We start from the raw sequence: 21,510 nt of genomic DNA, 5'->3' as shown, positions 1-21,510 counted from the left end.
CTTTGGTTCTTTGGAATATTTTATCTTGCAGGGGATGTTGCTCTACATCTATCCTCTCTTCCTCCTTCCCCTCTAAAACAAGCCTTCCATTGAGTTTATTTGTAGAGCATGTTTGGTTCCTTTTTTGAGTTACTTTGCAGAAAGTAAATTAAGCCATGGAACCATCATACACATACCTCATACCAGAGCTTCTCTTCCTCTTAAGCGCTAATTTGAAAGCTTATCTCAAAGAACCTGCCCCTCTTGGGAATTCTCTGGCGGTCCAGTGGTTAGGACTCCACACTGTCACTGCTGAGGGCCCGGGTTCAATCCCTGGTTGGGGAACTAAAAATCCCAGAAGCCGCGTGGTGCGGCCAAAAAAAGGAAAAGAATCTGCCCCTCTTTAGAAGGTCCACTATTTCTAACCAAATTCAACTTTATTTGTGTTTTATTTCTTTTTTTCCTCTTTGTCTTTTTTTCCCCTTTCCATTATACCCCATTCTTTAAGATGTGGATGAATGCCTGGAACCAGATATCTGCACAAATGGTACTTGCTCCAACCTCGAAGGATCCTACATGTGCTCGTGCCACAAGGGCTATACCCCAACTCCAGACCACAAGCACTGTAAAGGTAAAGACTGTGATCAGATGTCTCATTTTTATTTGAACTGCACTTAAAAACATATTAGAGTAACTAGCCTTAAAAAAGGGAAACATACTACCTGTCATTTATTTTGATTGAGCTACTTGGAGCACATTTTGGTTGGCATCTTTGAAAGTGACTCCTCATGGTGATTAAATACAGACCCTATCTGTTTACATAGAGAAAAACAGTGCTTTTTTAGAGAACATCTGTAAACCACAGATCTGTTTTGTTTTTTCCAGTTATAAAAACAATACATGCGGTTGTACAACTCTGTGAATACACTAAAAACTATTGAATTGTACACTTTAAATAGATGAATTATGTGGTGTGTGATTTTTATTTCAATACAATTGCTATTAAAAAACATGCATTTGCTATACAAAATGTAGCAAATGCAGAAAGGTAAAAAAGATAAAGTAATCTTTCCACCTCATTTGTGGATATTCGTATCTCATGGATATTTTATATCATTATGTTCTGTGTACAGTTTTCTATCTTGCTTTTTGTCATTTAATAGTATATCATGAGCATTTTACATTTCATTAATAACTCTTTTCAAACATTAGTTTTAAAGGCAGTGTAATATCCCGGTGTATTGCTGTGTCACCATTTTCTTGCTGTTCTTCAGGTGTTGAACAACATACTTTTTCCAGCTTCTGATTATTATGTAAAAATAAAACCTGACAGGCATCTCTTTAAAAAATAAACCTTTGCCTGAATTTTCGGGTTACTTCCTTATTTATAAAAGTGGAATAATCAGGCAAAATGTTCTGTGTTTAACTATTAAAGTGGAAGAACACTAATTTCTAATTTTAAAAGATTTAATTCTAAAAGATTTAATTCTAAAAGATTTAATATGTATTTTATGTGCTAATTTCCTAAACACTTCTAATTATTAAACACTTATTTCATACATCTGTTAAACATTTATATTTCCTCTTTTGTAAATTTGTTAATATCTTTTCCCATTAATCAAGTTTTTAAGTCAATGTGTATGAACACTTTATATATAGGATATATATATATAAACCTATGTACAGTGTATGTATTTAACGTATACCGTTTTCTTTAGAATATTAGTGTAACTTGTCCAAGGTTTTGCTAATTTTCTAAACAATTTTTTAAGAAGTTTTCATTTTTTCTGTGGTTAAATCTATGGATTGTTTCCCTTCTGCTCTCTTCCATCACTTTTATACCTAAAAGCATGCTCTTTCAAAGGGAGAAAGAGGAAATAAGTAAAAAAATTTTTCTTTACTGTCTCAATGAAAGTGAAGGATCTAGGGTAGTGGTTAATTTATCACTGTGGTAGGGAAGCAGTAAACAGATACCCTACTACTGACCTGTAAGAATTGAAGCATCTTCCACTGGCAGTAGGGAATTCACAGACGTCTGAATTTGCTGCCTTACTCCTTCCATACAGCAAAATAGTGTCCACTCCCAGGAGAGTGTATGAAGTAGGCACATCTCCCTTTTCTCCTTGTCCTTTCCCACATCCGCAGCTTTCCTTCTGAATCCTTAAGCTGGGCATCTCCTCAGAAAAAGTTAAACATGAGAATCACTTGAAAGGTATTATATCTTCCTTACATACAGGACTAATGGTGGCTGAAGGTCTCAGCATTAGAAGCCATTGTTAATCTTAATTTGATTGCTATATCTGGTTTATTGCCTGTCATGTTACTTTCTCTTCCCAGTCTGCCTGCTTCTTCTCATCTGCTTATTCATAAAAACCCTTGTAATCGGCCCGCACTTCATATTCCAGATTTGTCACCACTGCTTTCTTCAGTTTGCAATCTCTGTCCCATCCAACTGATGTCACAACTGCCCTGGGTATATTCTGTGCTTATTTTGACTCAAGTACTTGCTCATAATTATCCTGCCCTGCACACCGATCTTCTTCCTCACTACTGACCTGAATCCTGGCTCTTCCAGGGATTCACTATACAACCTTGGATAGATAATCTCAGGTTTCCTGATATCATGTCATCCCTAAAATTCGAGGATTGGACTCTCTAGAGGGAAAATGCACAGAGTAGATACATATTGAATGAATGACTCATTACCACCGTCTTCCTCTTGGCATTGCCATCCCAGATGAGCCTGCTCCTCTCTAGTCAGTCTCCCTACTACCTGAGAATTCACACCATCAATTGATGCCACCCCTAGGAACACTCGTATTTTCTAGTCTCTGGGGCACTCTGCTGGGCTGCTGCAGAAGCTTCTATTCATCCTTCCTTTCCTTCCTCTCAAGTGTATGAAGGAACCAACATGTTCCAGGCACTGCATATGTTACCAAGAGGCTGAAATCTCTCAAAGAACTATTACGCATTGGAAGAGATGCAAACCTGCATCAGATAATTGGAGACAGTGAAGTACTAAGTGATGAAAGTTAAGTTGTCAGTGATGTCATGTGAATGTCATGTACTCCTGACATTAAGTGAGGACCAAAGCACTTTACCTCTGTGCTATTCTTTCCAAAAACCTGTAACCCCTGTCTTAATCATGAGAAAAACATCAGACGAGTCCAAATTGGGGACATTCTGTGGAATTCTGGCCCATATCCTCAAGGCAATTGACGTTGTCAAAACAAGGAAAGACTGACTGGAGAGATGAGACACATGCATATAATGTGTTCCCCTGGATTGGATCCTGGAACAGAAAGAGGACCTGCATAGAAAAACTGGTGAAATCTAAATAAGTCTGGAGTTTCGGGGTTTTTTCTTTTAAAAGGCAGTATGTCATATTCTAGCTGTGATACTCTGAAGCTGTGTTAGCTTGGATAAGTTATCTCATTTCGCCAGGGCTTACTTGCTCATCTGCAAGAAGGTAACAATGATGGCATCTGTGAGGGTTGATGTGAGGATTGCATGAGATAATATAGGGTAATGAGATATCAGAGATAATACATGGAGGATGAGATATAAGGCAGGGGCAGAGCATGACATTTTGTGGTAGATGTTGTTATTCACCGAATAATAGGCATGTACAAAGTTCTGCTGAAGCCAAGAAGTGTGTGACTAATTCAGATTGCATGCTTCTGGGAAGGCTTTGCAGAGGTGTCGCTATTTGAACTTGGTCTTAAAATATTGAATACAGAGGGGAGAAAACCTTAGCAGGCAGAGGAAACAGCACCGCATTGACTGTGTCTTCACCTCACTCAATGTACTGACAACTCTTTTCAGGTTGTAAATACATTATCTAGTGTATTAATCCATTACTTATTTGTATCTTTGTATTTCTTTGTACATTTTAGTGCTGTATGTACTAAATGTATAAATACCCTAGAGATAGTCTCTATTTTAACTCTGAGCAGGACTTATCATAGTAATATGGGCAAAAAGTCCCTTAAAGAAATACATTTTGGGACTTCCCTGGTGGCACAGTGGTTAATAATCTGCCTGCCAATGCAGGGGACACGAGTTCGAGCCCTGATCCGGGAAGATCCCATATGCCACAGAGCACCTAAGCCCGTACGCCACAACTACTGAGCCTGCGCTCTAGAGCCCAAGAGTCACAACTACTGAAGCCCACACGCCTAGAGCCCGTGCCCCGCAAAAAGAGAAGCCACCACAATGAGAAGCCCACACACCGCAATGAAGAGTAGCCCCTGCTCGCCGTAACTAGAGAAAGCCTGCGTGCAGCAACAGACCCAACGCAGCCAAAATAAAAATAAAATAATAAATTGATTAAAAAAACCAAACAAACAAATACCTTTTGTGAAGAATAATATTTTCTGTTCACCTCTTGGCACAAGAGAGAGAAGACATTTGTCCTGCATGCCTATTTTATTAGAAAGTATTCTTTTGTCATAGGAATTTTGTCCCTCATCAGAAAAGGAAAAATGCTTTTTAATGTGTAGAATTATGCTGCCTCTGTTCCTGTGTCCTTTTAAAGACCCAAAGATCACCTCATTCAAGATAACAGAGTTGCCTCGAGTTTTTCCAAATATGTGTATCATTACTTATAATGAATTACTTCTGACAGTCTTCCCAACATAAATGAGTAACTTATGTAAGATGTCTGGTGTATCCTGACAGTACTTGGAATGGAGGGTATAGTCTTGCTGCAGACATCTTCACATGGGAATGCTTAATTTTTCATCTTCTTTGAGAAAGTCAAAAAAAGGCCAAAGCATTAAAAATGTTGTCAGACGTTACGTGAGATCCAGCCAGCTACATGAGCTATTGTTGGTCTTAAATTCTTGAACTGACGTCTCAAGTATTTTATAGAATGTGCTGAAAGAAAACATGGTGTGGGCTCGTCTTTGCTGTCGACCACTTGAAAAGCTAGTAGACTGAGAATGCTGGAAAGGTGTAAAATCATTCATAAGACAAAATTCTTATTTAATTTCTCTATTGGTAGTCAACAGTTGGCAGCCAGGAATTATATATAAGCAAAAGGGATCAACTTCACAATAAGTGAAACAAAAGTTTCTAGTAAACTCAAGTAATTTCTGCAAGAAATTAAATCAGAAACAAATTTCTGAACTCCAATTACATTAATAGTCAATGTGAGCTTTTTCAGGAAGCATAACCTGACACCTTGCTTGCATGAAGATAAAATTCAAAAGGTTAATGCCTCACTAGAGGTTAAGAAATGCAACTTTGCTCAGGAAACAGGTAATTGTCAGTGATACTTGAGGGAAAGGACTGTGCAGTTAATTGAGTTCTCCTGGCAAAAACTTGTAGATGCAAGGGGGGAAAGTGGTGGAAGAGGGGCGTGGTGGTGGGATGAATTGGGAGATTGGGATTGACATGTATACACTAATATGTATAAAATGGATAACTAATAAGAACCTGCTAGATAAAAAATTTTTTAAAAACCTTGTAGATGCATTTTAAGTAACAGGATATTTTCAGAAGGAAGCACTAGTCAGACATTGATCTTTAGGATGTGATTTCCTTAAAACAAGTTCTGCTCTTTTAAGATCAGGACTCCTCTCTCCCACCCTGAGTACAGGGCTGGTGTGTTTTCATCCATTGTCTCCACTAATCCTCACAGCAGACCTGTGGTGGAGGTGGTGAAGCTCAGTCCTACCATATTTTAATGATCATAAACTCTTACAAACTGACTAGCTCTTCAGCAGAACCTTCTGAGGCTGTATCCTCATAGAGAAGGCAAGACAGCGCTATCTAATTAGATCAGACCAACCTGACAGCCAAACAAAAGCGTTTAGAAAACACACGCTGCTTCTACCACAAGTGTTCAAGGTATTGAGGAGGCCAGGCTTTTCTTCATTCGTGTAAATTCATATCCACGACTAGGAAACTTATAAAGAATTATGTTCTTTCTCAGTCAAGAGCTCTATGTTTATTCAAGGCATTTGAAAAAAAGTCCTCACTCATCACTTTCTCCTTAGACATTCCAACATCTATCATCAAAACATCATGCCTCTCGGCTTTCCTTGTTACTTTGAAAATGAGCTCTGTCCTTTAACACAACTGTTTGACCTTATACTTTTCCAGGTTCTTCTAGTACAGTAGAAATCTCTATTTCCTCCCATAACTGCTTCCATTATGGTTTTGTTTTTTAAATTCTTGGGAGAGTTTGAATTCTGACTTTTTTCTGCCTTCTACAGGTCTGCAAACTGCCTCGTAGCCATTTGTGCTCAGGTTCTTTCTTTTTTCAACTCTAAAATATTTCATATTGTGTTTGTGCTATATCCAAAGCATGAGAGAGAGAGATGGCAAAGAGCTTGATGTTGTATTGAAAACAATTTTGCTTCATCATAAATTTATCATCTATTTGTAATTATTTCTTTTCTACAGTTCAGCATACTGAGGTTGATGGTTGGTACACTGGTGGGCTGATTCAAACTAGAATGTAGAGTGCCTCACCTAGGAGAAGTACTATTATTTTTGTGATAATAACCCCAGAATGCATTGGAAAGGGCAGAGCCTTTTTTTCTGCTTATTAAAAAGTTTCTATTGTGGTTCATGCCTTAAAAGGCCAGCCTGGAAATGGAAGGCTTTGAGGGCAGTAGCTTGGTTTACAGTCTCAAACTTTAGCTAATGGGGTGTTTAGATATAAGAACTAATGTAAACAATTGTCATTGTGTTTACAGATGTTGACGAATGTCAGCAAGGGAATCTGTGCATAAACGGGCAGTGCAAGAACACCGAGGGCTCCTTCAGGTGTACCTGTGGGCAGGGCTACCAGCTGTCAGCAACAAAAGACCAGTGTGAAGGTAGGAGTGTAGCACCATGAACTACTGTGATTGCAGTTTAAGGCACGTGCCTACAAAAAAATGTGCACTCAGTAAAGTGAGTGGGTTTTGAGAAACTACCTACGTGATTGTTTTCTTGTGCCAGAAATCAAGGGACTTACACTTAAGTCAGGAAAGTCAATGAAACAGGATGGGAAAAGTCTAAATTTGAAAACTAAGGTATTAGTGGTCAGTGGCTGGGCATTACTATTGGAAAGAAAAATGGTTACTCTGTGTAATTCCTTACTTGCAGAAAATCAATTGTATTAAAATCATTTGAAAGTTTCACCTAATAGGATTAACACTCAGAAGCGAATTATGTCAGCCGGGTATTATGTTTTGGAATATTAATGATCTAGTTTTTGTATGCATTGAGCTTTTTAAAATTCTTACTTTAAAAAAAAATAATCACTAAACAAGACTTTTCAGGAAGACTGAAATAGCATCCCCCTTATACTCAGGGATAAAGTTTGTGAAATATACCCTGTTCCTACAGGTGATAGTGAGGATTTTGGACCTCACTGGGGTTGACCTTAGACCTAAAAAAAGTATTTTTCTTCATTGAACTTCATACAGAATTACAGATTGGCCCTTCAACAACACATGTCTGAACTGCATGGGTCCATTTATACGCAGATTTTTTTCAGTGAATACTTAGTAGAGTACTACACGATCTGTGGTTGGTTGAATCCTCAGATGCAGAACTGTGGAGAGAGAAGACCAACTGTCAGGTTAAATGCAAATTTTTGACTGTGTGGTGGTTGGCCCCCCCAACCCCCTCATTGTTCAAGGGTCAACTGTACTTCACTTCCCAACAAGTATATGCTTCCTGAGCTTGAAAATACTATGGTATCACCAGTGACAAGCACAAGTGTCCAGAGTTCCTGAAAAGAAATGTCATTTAAACGTCATTTATTTAAGAATACACATTGTACTTGATCAGTTGTTTTATTATAGGGAAACAAATCATATCCATGTCTGTATGTAAACTTTAGATATTTAATAAGTAGAAAGGTCTCCTGAGGTAGTGTTATAAAAGAGACAATGTATGGTGGTCCTACAAAGGGATCTACCAATATTATCATAACCTTCTTCAATTATCCCTTTCTAGAACAAAGAGAGTCATTACAATACCTAATCTAGAGGTGAAGAATGATCACACACACACACAAACACACTCATGTACACAGATAAATTAAGTAATTTGTTCTAGATTCTAGTCCCGCTCAAAGTTTTTATACTTTATTTAATGAATCCTGACCTTTACAGTGTGTGTGATAAGGGTAGACGTCCACCCATAATGTAATAAGACTATCGTGTTCATAGTCCTTCCTTTTGAAGAGCCAGAGATGTCACTCCTAGAGATAAGTCAGACACAGGAGAATCACCCACCAAGTTAGAAATAGGGGCAAACCAATGTTAGGTGCTAAATGCCAGGATGATCAGAATGATGCTATAAAGCAGAGTAGGATAAAACAGTGGTGTAGGGTCCCTGTGGTGTTAACTCTTGCAGAATCACATTGCCAGACGTAGATACACATATGCAAAATGTGATGAATAAAGTTGATCAGCAAACAACATGAAATAAGTGCCTGCTGATTGTTGAAACGCTAGGTCATCTAAGGAGTAAAAAGAGATGTGGTAGACAGAGGCCCTGCCTCAGGAAAGCCAGAATCTGATGGTGAAGGTAAATGATGGAATACATGCAATATATTATCATGCCTTTTGTGTGTGGATATGACACAGGCACGTGTGTGAGCCTGAGCTCAGGATTGCGGTTACAAGACAAATAATCTCTAAGCAGAGGATGTGTGTGCCAAGCAAGAGAGATTCAGAAGCAATGTAGGTATCAAATGGACTGAGAGCCCATTTGAAGGACCATTAGATTTGCCCAGAAAATCATTGAGAGAGAGAAGGTGGAAGCCTGATTGCTAGGGGTCTAAAGGGTAAATTACTGAAAAAGAAGACCTTCACGCCATGACACTTTTCAATCAGGGGGGTCAGCAAACTTCTCCTGTAAAGGGCCAGATAGTATATGAATGTGTGGTGCTATTTTCCAATAAAACTTTATTTATAATGGCAGTGGTGGGCTGTAGCTTGCTGACCCCTGCTTAGACTATCACAGGCCTTAGTGCTTTTAAACTCAGAGTGTTAAACTTGAACCTATAGAAGGAATTCCAAGAAGCTTCGTTGTGATTCCCAGATTACAGCCAAGTATTTGCCCCTCATCAGTGACCAGTGGAATTAATATGTAGAGATTCTCAGCTCATTGCTTAAAATTTTAAACTCATCTGGTTTTCCCTACAGGGATATTAATGAGTGACCTTTTACTAGAGGTCAGTTTGAATCACATAATGAAAATTCTAAATTAATTAGAAACCAGATAGTTTATAGACCTCCTTTACATGAATGATTAAAAACTCACTTTTAAAGCACCACTTCTAAGTTTCTTTTTACTCTCTTGCTCATAGATATTGATGAATGCCAGCACCGTCACCTCTGCAGTAATGGGCAGTGCAGGAACACGGAGGGCTCCTTCCGCTGTGTTTGTGACCAGGGTTACAGAGCGTCCGCCCTTGGAGACCATTGTGAAGGTGAGAATTGCTTTTGAATGCAGAATCATAAAATGTGAGAATCAGGATCAGGGAAATCTGGACATCATCCTGGCCTCTGTCCTTGACCCCATACTTTTGACTTCACAGTTGAGGACACGAGGTCCCTGCAAGATATTTTCCCCATGGTCACACAAATAGTGCCAAGAAGTGCATAGAATCAAGGTTTTCCTTACACTACTCAGAGCAGGTATGCCAGAAGAATTATGCCAGCTAAATGAATAAAGAATCAGTTTAACTTTTCTCAGCTGTGGATGGTTTATCCTGGGTGTATAGTTCTGTATAGCATCCATTGGGATGCAGGACTAGTGGTACCAACGATCCAAGTTAGTGAAGACAAGTTAATTTTCCAGAAAAATGTAAAGTTTTTAAAGCCAGACTTTAATTCAATTTTGAGCTTTTCACATAAAATATGTCTTCAAGATAACCCATGTGTACAGCATTTGTGAGCTGTTAACCACTTTCACTACCTGCCTTGGCTCAGAACCCCTTTGGGTGGTCAGAGCTGCTGAAGCTGCCTGTCACCAGCCTATCACTTGTGAATTCTCTGTGTTCACTGTGTGTTTTTCCCACTCATCTGCTGATTTGCTGCATTTAGACCCTGTCAGTTATGAAAGCAGAAATGTGAACATGGCAGGGTTTGCCTCACATGGTGAGGTGGTGTCTGCTTGAGGGTCTGAACCCCACCTTTGATAGAAGAGAATGAGCTTTTCACTGATTGGTTTTGTGGCACATGCTTCAGTGGCCCCAGATACTTTTGGACTTTTCAGTCCCATTGGTTGGGAAAGATCAACTGTATTGTATCCTTCTCTTCTGACCAGAGAACTTGGCTCAGTCACAACCTGTCCGGAGGGCAATTGGTACCGTTTCAGAGGTGTTAAAATGTCCATTATTGTTGAATCAGTGGGTCATCTTCTAGGATTTTATCCTAAGGTAATAATGTTTTTTAGAGGGTTAATACAACCAGTGAAAAGTTGTAATCAACATACCTATTGAAAAAATAGGCAAATGATCAAGTGATAAGTCATAATAACAATAATAATTGGTTGTCTGAAAACTATGGATGGGGAGCTCTCCAATATATGGGTAAATGTTGATGATTCAACATAGTGGCAATGCAAGATGGAGGAGGCGGCCGTTTTTCTGGGAGCCAGTCATGGAAGAATCTATTCTAGAAGTAAGGAGGTGGTAGGGCACATGCTAAGGCACTGAAAACCTACACTGACCACCAGTATGTTTTCTGCCCTAATTCCTGGCCTAGCCAAGAGGATAACCAGGCCATTGACTAAGTCTTGGGTAATGGGTGCTTATTATAGGACATGTTCCTCTATTTTGGCTGTTTTAATATGTAACCATTTCACCAGAAGTCCAATATTTTTATTCTAAAACCATCCATTTCATGAAAAGCCAAATAAAAACGTTTCCCCAGCTTCCTTGGCGTTATTAATATATATGTTCCATAAGAAAGCTTCTTTTTAAGTATATAATCAGACTCTTTTCTCTTCAAGTCAGGACTAATTTCCCTAGTGTCTTAGGTTATAAATAGGACTGGAGTCCAGTCAATTAATTCAGAGCTCCCTTTGAAACGATATTAGCACTTCAGCCTGCTAATTCCCAACTAGCACTGTTTCTGACCCTTCCCAGTCTTATGCAGCTGTAATTAACTGAGCTGTGACGGCTCACTTACCTTTCACAGCTGTGGGAGGAAGAGCCCTCTTTCTTGTTGGCATTTCTATTTACATGTGTAATTTTCCTCTTCTAACTCTGGCAGAGACTTGTTTTCTTACAGTGTTATCCTGCAGTCCTGCTGGCCTTCTCGTGGAGTCAGAATCCCAAGCATTGTGCTGATTTCTGTGGGCAACGTATGCCAGCACACTCAGTAGCCACTCACTCTGTGATTCTGGGTGGCCTCAGTTGTCCTGGTTATTAGAGGTCTTGGCATCTCAGCCTTCAAAGGCTCTGCCTCTGACTTGTTTTCCCTCCAGGCACAGTCTCTGCTTCCATGCCGCCCTTGGCACCTTCCCCAGCCCCTTGCTGTGGTTGCTCCATGCTAGTCCCTTGCAAGGCCTGAGAAGAAGATTCATGATTTACTCTGTCTTCCTATGACCCTTCTCTGTTGGTCATTTCTTTGCAGACCAAATCGAAAAAGGGAAGAAGTGCTAGTATTTCTTACCTTCTGACATTTCTTTCCAAGTCAGAGTCATCCATTTATTCATTTATGCATTCATTCAACAAAAATTTGAGTGTCAAGGATGTGCCAGGCACTGTTCTAGGTGCAGGATGTACAGCAATAAACCAAACAGACAAAAAGTCCTGCCCTCGTGGAGCTTACATTTTAGTGAGGGAGATAACAATAAAAATGATAACTAAATAAACTGTATAGTTTGTTAAATGGCAGTAAATGTTAAGGGGAAAATTAAAGTGGGGTACATGGGGGGTGCGGAGGGAGGGAGGGAGAGTGATGGTCTTAAATAAGTAGGCAAGCAGAGGTTAGCCTGAGATGATGACATTTGATTATTTCTGGGGGAGTGTTCCATGAAAAGGCTTTGTGGAGGAGATTAAGAGCTTGACTTGGGCATTTTCAGTTTGTGTTGCCTACAGTGGGTATCCACATGAAGATATCCGAAAGACAATTGGACCTATGTGTTTGGAATTCAGGGGTGAGTTCTGAGCTGGGATACATCAGCATGTAGACAGTGTTTAAAGCCATGAAGTTGGATGGGATCACCAAGGGAGTGAATGTAGCTAGAAGAGAGAAGTTGTCCAAAGACTGAGTCCTTGTCCCTCATTTATTTAGAAGTGAGGAGGTGATAAGGAACAAGCAGAGGGGATTGAGAAAAAGTGGCAAGTGAAGGAGCAAAACCAGAATCCAAGAGAACATTTCAAAGAGGGTGTGATGAGCTTGTGTCAAACATTGCTGCTAGGCAAGATGAGGACCAAAAGTTGACCATGGCATCTAGTCAGGTGGAGGTCCTTGGTGACTGCCAAAGCAGTCTCAGTGGAGAGGTGACCACGACTGACTGTTGCTATCCTTAAAGCCGGATGGCCAACTCCTAGAAGAAATTCCTCTTTCATATCACCCTAGTCGGTGGTGTCAGACAATCCCACATCGGGCTCTCTTAATATTCCACCTACTCTTTTTTTTGCTTTTGAAGATAGAGATCTTGCAAAATTTTTAAACTAAACCAGACTCTAACATAGTGCACTGGGTTTTAAAATCTGTACAATTATTTATAAACATTTTTAAAATGCTTCCTTTTACTCTCATATACATTATTTCTCTTAGATTTTGGAAAGTGAATGAAAATTATTTTAGGATAGGGTGAACAAAGCTGACACGTTTCCATTATGCTGAGGCACATATATTGGTAATAGAGTTGTTCCTGAAATTCATATCCTCAGGATTCTACTTGCTTTATTTTGAATTGAGATTTTTCACGTAATGCTAATGATCAAATGTGCCTTTTCTTATTTTGTTGTCTCAATTTCCGAAAGAGCAAAGAAAGAAAGGTAAATCTAAAAATGGACCTCCAACTCAACACCTGTTAGCATGGCTGTGGAGCTATTAGAATAAATATGGAACAGTTGGAACTCTCTTACCTTGCTGGTGGGAATGTAACATGATACAGCCACATTAGAAACTTCAAAAGTGAAACCTACTATGTGACCCAGCCATTCTATTCCTAGGAATTTACTCAAGGAAAATGAAAGCATATATGCACACAAAGACTTAAACATGAATGTTTATCAAAACTTCATTCATAATAGCAAAACTGTAAACAGTCCAAATACTCATTATAGGCGAAGGGTAAACAAATCGTGGTACATTCATACAATAGAACACTACTCAGCAATAATGAGGAGAGAGCTGTTGATACACATGACAGCCTGGATGACTCTCAAAAACACTGTGCTGAGCAGAAGAAGCCAAACAGAATAGGGGTACAAGTAACCTTTTGGGGCAATGGAAATGCCTATACCTTTTTGGTAATGATTGGTCCAGGTTATTCCTTCAGTACATGGTTTTTGTTTTTTTTTTTTTTTTGGGCTGCATTGGGTCTTTGTTGCTGCGTGCAGGCTTTCTCTAGTTGCGGCGAGCGGGGGCTACTCTTCGTTGCAGTGCACGGGCTTCTATTGTGGTGGCTTCTCTTGTTGCAGAGCACAGGCTCTAGGCACGTGGGCTTCAGTCGTTGCAGCACGCGGGCTCAGTAGTTGTGGCTCATGGGCTGTAGAGCGCAGGCTCAGTAGTTGTGGCGCATGGGCTTAGTTGCTCCATGGCATGTGGGATCTTCCCAGACCAGGGCTCGAACCCGTGCCCCTGCATTGGCAGGCGGATTCTTAACTGCTGTGCCACCAGGGAATGTTTTATGGCAGTACATGTTTTATGGCAAAGATCCATAAACAGTAGACTAGAATATCCCCATTTGGCTCAACCACTTCAAAATCATGAAATAAGCAGAGAGTTGGGGCTTAAGAATTATTTTCACAGAATTTATATCTAAAAACCTTTTCTCAATTAAATTTGGTTCCACTTTCAGGAATCTTGATCTACCAAAGGTCAGTTAATCAGTGAATAAACCTTTGTTGGCATAGTCAGGCTTTGCAGGAGACACTTAGTCCTCCGTGCTGTTATCTTTCTTAATTGTGCATGATGGTTCCTTTACGGATTCTTTCACAGAAATTATAACACCCAAGGCATTAGATTAACAGGAATGGAGATTTTAAGGTCAGACTGGAAAAAGAGACTAAGGAAAATGTCACCAAGCTTTATGTTTTTCACTACAGAATGACATTCTTACAAAGGTGTGTCATTAATTCCTTAAAAAGCATTGCATTTGCAATGATGTTAAGAATCCAGCAGTGGATCCTTACAGATATAAATTGATACAGAAATACCCGTGCCTTGATTGTGATAGTGGTCACAAGAATGTGTCTACATTTGTCAAAACTCATTGAACTGGACTCTTAGACACATTCGTTTTATGTAAATTATACTTCAGTGAAGTTGGAGAAACACACTAAAGAAGAAGTGATAAATCACTTTAGTTGTGACGGAGTCACATCAGCATTGTTTTACATTTTAGGATCTAGTATTCAGAAACACTTTAAAAATGGGTGAACCTCATAATAATTTATTTTGATAGAATGAAATTATAAGGTGCTTCTCTTTTATCTGCCCCATGAATGGTACGGAAGGCAGTTAATTAGTTGCTTGGGTTCTATGAGGAATATTTAATTCCTGTGCCCACATTTTCAACCAGACAGCGAGGAGAATAAGGCAGCAACAGTCTCCATATTCACTTCTTCCTGGACCTCCTCATGTATTTTAGCAGCAATCATAATTATTAGCAAGAAATGCCATAACATGCCAAATTTCTGAGAAAACAAAGAAGGTTTTGTTCTTTAGGTTTCTTCCGTGCTAATAATTTGAATCCTACACATACAACAGAATCGGGGCTCATGGAGTGTGTTAGGAATAATGAGCTCTGACTAGGAGTAAATGAGGTAATAAACAGCCCTAGTGAAAGATCTGCCTCGAGTTCATGCAGCAAGGGGGGGTCATTAATTGTCTTACATGCTCACAGTCAAGACCCATTATTGGTTACATAAAGCATTTTTAGTTGCATATTTGTTATAAGTACATACGTTAGAAAAAATCCAGGCAACATTATACCTGTTTATGATAACTGCTGAGTAAGTGACTTTTGATTTTGTTGACTCCCTTGCCCGCCAAAAGCTCTTCTTCCCGCTCTGCCACTTTCCACCCTGCTGTCAAGGCTCCAAGTAAGTTCCTTATGTTACCCAGGCCACCTTTGACCTCTGTAGTGTCTATTCTCTAAATTCATGTGACACTGGAAGTTGGTTTTAGTCTTTTGACAAATATCTTTTTTGACAATTCTTATGTTAAATTATTTTGAACTTATAAAGCAAGTCAATATTTTTGTGTTTTTTCTTATTAATATAATTTGGGTTTTTTGGTACAATCATTTTCCTTTGGAGGCAGGGAGCATGCCAAGTACTTTAAAAATCTTTCCTGTAATGCATAATATAGGATTTTGTATAAATAGATGCTCAAGATATTCTTATTTGAGGAATAATTTTATTCTCTTATCATCACGGAGAATTTAACCAAGTAAATTACTGTTTGTTATAGAATCTTTACTTTCCTCTTTGAATTGATTTTATTTGATGTTAAAACTTGTTTATTTATTGTGCAAAGCTAAAATCCTTTCAAAATATTTCATTTCTCAAAAACTCTAAAAGGTAAACGTCATCCATTTAAAATCATGCGTTATGAGAGATGTAAAATAGTGTTCATTTATGAGTCTGGTGTGTAAACATAAGGAAAATGTTTTTCTAAATACATTTTGTTTTGTCAATTGACTTGTAGATATCAACGAGTGCTTGGAGGACAATAGTGTTTGCCAGGGAGGAGACTGCGTTAATACTGAAGGGTCCTATGATTGTACTTGTCCGGATGGATTCCAGCTAAATGACAATAAAGGATGTCAAGGTACTTCTCTCTCCATCTTCTAAACTATAATTTACATTATTGTTCAGTTCTGCGTTGCTTCCTGATGATAGTCTGCGGTTTTACCACTTTATATGTAAGTGAGCTATGCCAATTTGTATTTGTATAATATTTTTCTTGAGTCTACATCAAGTACAGGAAGTTCTCGCTTTGCACTGCACCATGTTAACTGAAACTCATGTGTTTTGGAACTGTGTCCTAGCTTTGTGTGCTTCTGTGGTAACTGAGATCACCTGTACTTTGCTGTTCCTTCCATGGGCCAACCTTGGTACTTGATTCTAAATTATCTTCTAGCTTTTTTATCTCCTTCATGGGTCTATTTAATTTTGTCCCGTAGCTGATATATATCTGCTTTTTTTTTTTCCTGATCCCTGTTTTTATCCAGTATCCAGCTTCTCCTCTCCCCCAAAAACCTCACTAATGTTTTGGTCACAATTATAGAGGACAGGATTTTATGTTTTTTCAAAGTGCTATCATGTTTAATCTCCTAAACAGCAGTCCTCCTCCCCTCATCTGTGGTTTCACCTTCTGCAGTTTGTTACCCACAGTCAGCTGCAGTCAGAAAATATTAGGTAGAAAATTCCAGAAACAATTCACAAGTTTTAGATTGCTCACTGTTCTAAGTAGTGTAATGAAATCTCGTTCCATCCCATTTCATCCCACCCGGAGCATGTATCATCCCTTTGTCCAACGTGTCTCATCTGTTAGTCACTTAGTAGCCATCTCCGTCGTCAGATCCACTGTCGAGGTATCACAGTTCCTGTGTTCCAGTAACTCTTATTTTACCTAATAATAGTTCCAGAGCACGAGGGTAGTGATTCAGCAATTTGGATATACCAAAAAGAAGCCATAAAGGTGCTTTTTTTTTTTTTTAAATGAAGAGGTGAAAGTTCTTGACTTACTAAGGAAAGAAAAAAAATCATGTGTTGAGGTTGCTAAGATCTATGGTAAGGACAAAGAGAGAAAAAGAAATTTGTTCTAGCTTTGTTGTCACCCCTCAAACTGCAAAAGTTACGGCCACAGTGCATAAGTCCTTAGTTAAGATGAAAAAGGCATTAAATATGTACAATAAGATAATGGAAAGAGAGAGAAATTACATTCACATAACTTTTATTACAGTATTCTGTTATAATTCTATTTTTAGTTAGTGTTGTTAATCTCTTACTGTGCCTAATTTATCAATTATACTTTATTATATGTATGTATAAGAAAAAAGTAGTATATATACGGTTCAGGCCCATCCATGGTTTCAGGTATCCACCAGAGGCCTTATAATGTATCCCCTGGGGGTAAGGGAGGACTGACTGTACAGTGGACACAAGGTACTAATAAGAACACAGTACCAATCACAGCACAGCTTTAACTGAATACCTACTATGTATCAGTTGCTGAATTACCTTACTTAATTTGTAAAGAATTGAAGAGGCAACTTTTCTTTTATCCATTTTGTGCATGAGTAACTGAAGCTCAGAGAAGTTAATTAGCATGTTCCTCACTAATAAGTAATTGAACTGAGATTTGAACCCAAGATCTTTCCCCACTATTTTCTCTACATTGCCGTGCCAATTATTGTTACACTTATAGCCAAAGGAAGGAAGACAATGAGATTCAGTGAATTTTTTTTTTCCCACTGTAACACATTGAGTTATTGTTGATGCTGGGGTTAAAAAATCAGATTGTCTAGATCATTTGTTCCATCATTTTTAGCTACACCTAACTGCCCCACAAGTTTTCCTATAATTATTAGTCTTAATAAATCCATGCCTTTTTTCCCATTGAAAACTCAAACTTACCTGTACTCTTATTTATTTCTAATACTGGATAAATTTTTTTTTCTCATTGTTCCTCCGCCATTGTGGACTGTAGTGTATCCCAAAGTACATATAAATAAAAGCTTGTTGGAGTCATTTTTTATCCATTGCTACTGGACATGTATGACTTTTTTGTTCTCGATTGTCATAAATTATATCCCTCTCACGTGTCCCAAATCTCAGTATTCTTAAAAGGGAATATGGTGTCTATTCTCTTAGTTGTGAATATTATACTCTGTGTATCATTATCTACACTCAGCTTTGTGTCCCTGAGATACAAAAGACATGGGCCTTTGCCTTACTGATCCCAAGATTTAAATATACTGCAGTTTGTACCTCATTTGATATCATATATTTATTTACCTTCAAGGTGAATTTAAATTTTTCAGTATTTCCAATACAGAAATTAAATGTGCTTGGATTTAATGTAGTTGAGAAGAAAGGTTTGAATTATAAATTTATGTGACAATATTTCCATTTGGGGTCTTTTACATCTTAATAAAATCTTGATTTATATAAAAATGCCAAGAGATACCCCCCCAAACCACCTGAATCCTGTTTTTATTACAGACATTTGGGCTTAGAAGTAATATTTTTTCTGTTTCCTCTTGTCACAAATTTTTGACCAAATAGAGGTAAAACCAAGTCTTGTATAAAGAGACCATGATTTCATATTGCAAATTATATGCACTTCTAGAGTTAAAGTGCATAAAACTCATTTAGCCATCTGAGTAATTAATTATACTGTCTTCTCTCCGTATATTAAATTTGTGTTTGTGATTTGATAGGAACTCATATGTGACTGCTCCAAACATATGATGTTTTATTGACTATAAATCATTATTAAATTGACTTTGTTCTCAGTCACGTCGGTGATTCCTGATTTCCAGAATAAATTAATGTCTGCTTGAAAAACTGATATCCAAACGAATGAAAAATATTCCTGAAGCGGGATAGAGACCATTTAAAAAATACTATCTGTGAATATGCTCCGTCACCCACCTTCTCTGATTAGAGTCTGTTTATAATACCATGTGCACTCACCTTGTTTTGAATCATCTCTGTTTGCCACATCATTGGAGGCAACTTTGTGATCCTTCGCTCTGCCTGAAGTTAGTAGCCTACTTCTATCTAATCCCATGATCATGTCAGCATTCTGTACATGGGTGTAGATTTCAGAGTTTGTTTTAATGCTGAAAACATAATTGATGACAATGTGAATAACCGTGGAACATATTTGAATAATAATGCATGATAGGCATAAACTTTAAGCCTCACCTAATAATCTGAAGATAGTTCCATATTCAGGAAGGCATTTTCAATTGAAAGTGTAAGAATCTCTTCCCCCAGCAAAGTTAACGATGTCATACAGACAGCATGGAAATTCTATGTTAATACTCTCTTTAGGAATGTGGCAGCATACATTTGATCTTCAGAACACACTCAGTTTCACGTTTTGACTTACACGTGCCAAATTGTGAATTTCTGTGGAATCTTGGACTTATGAAAGAAACCCAACTTAAATATAGTCTGGCTTTCAGCAGAGTTACTAGCAGCATAGTTTAGAAATGCCTCAATAAGTGCAACCCAAATTGAATGCATATGTTTCTCTGGTTCCAGATATTTGTGTTGTTCTTTCTTGGTGGTTTCCTGGAAAAAAGTCTGGGAATTCATCTTCAGTTCCTGTCATCAGACTTTTTAGACAATTATTTGTTAATCAGTGACTTCTCTTTAAGCAAGAAGTTTATGCCCATTCTTCCCCATGCAAAGTTGCAAAAGTCTGACAGCTTTTATAGGGCCATATTGAGTCACAGATAAAATAAGGAGGTGGTCTCGGATAACCTCTAGGGCTCTACAAGATGGATATCGACCTGGGACTTGATCTCCAGGCCAGTGGAAGTTTATGGCACTTCGTTGCCCAGGTAGAGGGCAACAGATTCTAGGCAGCAGATTGGAAAGAAAGAATGGAGCTAACGGGTAAAAGAAGGTCAGAGTTCAAGAAAGATCACAACCTAAGGTATTATCAGTAGGTAGCGAGGAAACACAGAGGATACCAGAGATTTTATAAAAGAAGTGACGAATTTCACAGAGTGGAATCATGTTGAGAAATAGTAAAGTAGGAAATGATTCATTGCTCTTCCTTGAAATATTTTAGTGACAATTAGAAGAATGGGAGAATTGTTAAGAAAATGAGTGATTCCTATTTGATTTCTTAGTTGGGTTCAGCAGTAGATAAGCCAGTTAGCCTGAAATATATGGCAGAAGGAAGGGTAAAAAGTTCAGGCTTAATACAGAGATGGCTAAATCAGTAATATTGCCGGAATTCCTATTACACAGTGAGATCAACAGGGCAAAAAGAAGAGCCCCAGGAGATCCTGGATACGGGGAAAGGGATGACTCTCTGGAGGAGGTGAGCTGCCGGGTTGGTGGCTAAGCATGTTCTAGAGGTCACTAGGAAGGTCCCATCATCTGTACCTTTCCCATGTTCCCATTAAGCTTTACAGTTATTCATGTTGGTTCCTGCCTCCCCTGTGAGCTTCATAATGGCAAGGGCCTCTTCCTACTCAGCCTTCTCATAGGAAGCCTTCAGCCAAAGTTTTTAATTGAATTAAAGATGGATTTTTAAGAGGATATGTTGAGGACCTCTTTAGCAAGAGATAAAGAGGAGGACCTAGGAGACTTCAGAAAGATAGGAAAATGACCTTAGTAGGGCTAGCGCCTGGATGGTGCCAAGGACCTGGGATACTTTTTATGACCCCCAATTAACTAAGAGAGCCTCAATCAATCACTCTTCAGTTATTAGAGAATGAACAAAACTGTGACATTTTTTGGTGGGCAAACATTCATAGTACACTGTTCACTTGCTGTGCTAGGAGTTGGGGACTCAGAGTTAAAATACGCAGTTCTCCTTAAGAAGCAGTCAGTGCAAGAGGGACACAGATGAGACAAACAGCAGTTAAAATGCAGTGCGCATAGGCAGTTGCATGTGTCAGCACCATTGTGAATAGGTGAACCATTCTCCATGATTCCTTATGTTGTCCACTGTGGGCACTCTTAGCCAGTATAACTAGGATTAGTTTGAAAGAACACTGCATTTACACCAGATACCTCAGGCATTATCAGTGTTTAGGAGTGATCATCACCCTGGCTACAGGGAGCATGATCATTCTTCATTGAGGGCAAGCAGAGTATGAGATGGTCAACACAACTACAGCATGATTTGTTCATGGTAGTAGTCGCTACCACTTTTTGACTCTTGGTTGTGTTGGGTACTACATTAAATAGCGCCTGATGCTCATTCACTAATTTCATCATCACAGAGCTGTGCCAATATTAAGACTTTGCCTTGTATAAAAGGCCTTTTTCTTGTACTTTATTTCTTGTATCCATTTTCAGTGAAATATAGATTGTAGTCTACTTCATTTGTATATTCAGACATCTGAGAAGTGCCATTTTTGAGCCAAACACTGTAAGACACGTCCAGCCTTGCCCTTAAGAAGTTCACGTCCCAGGGATGGATAGGCATGGACGTGGGGAGACGTACAGCCCACAGGAGAGTTGTCTGCATGGTGGTGGGAGGGGACAAAGGACAGCACAGTATTCACACTGAAGAATATTTCACAGAGGATTTATTTGACTGTAGACCCTCAAGCCTCCAATATGTCTTTTAAAAAAAGGGTACCTTTGGGTTGAAACTATGAAACTGCTTTTTTTAATTTTAGGTTGAA

At 38.7% G+C, this 21,510-nt stretch overlaps 1 protein-coding gene across 9 annotated transcripts in view; it reads left to right on the top strand.

The window, feature by feature from the left end:
- Positions 1–21,510, top strand: part of LTBP1 (latent transforming growth factor beta binding protein 1) — a 424,099-nt gene that overhangs the window by 322,746 nt on the left and 79,843 nt on the right. For all 9 annotated transcript variants that reach the window (XM_067703302.1, XM_067703301.1, XM_067703300.1 and 6 more), the window contains 4 exons: positions 488–610; positions 6,687–6,809; positions 9,299–9,421; positions 15,831–15,953. In XM_067703302.1, the coding sequence (XP_067559403.1) occupies positions 488–610; positions 6,687–6,809; positions 9,299–9,421; positions 15,831–15,953 (492 nt within the window). The remainder of the gene's footprint in view (positions 1–487; positions 611–6,686; positions 6,810–9,298; positions 9,422–15,830; positions 15,954–21,510) is intronic.

Source organism: Pseudorca crassidens, chromosome 14 (assembly GCF_039906515.1).
Source record: "Pseudorca crassidens isolate mPseCra1 chromosome 14, mPseCra1.hap1, whole genome shotgun sequence".
Lineage (NCBI taxonomy): Eukaryota > Metazoa > Chordata > Mammalia > Artiodactyla > Delphinidae > Pseudorca > Pseudorca crassidens.
The sequence above is the reverse complement of the archived record's forward strand: the minus strand, read 5'-3'. Positions and strand labels throughout refer to the sequence as shown.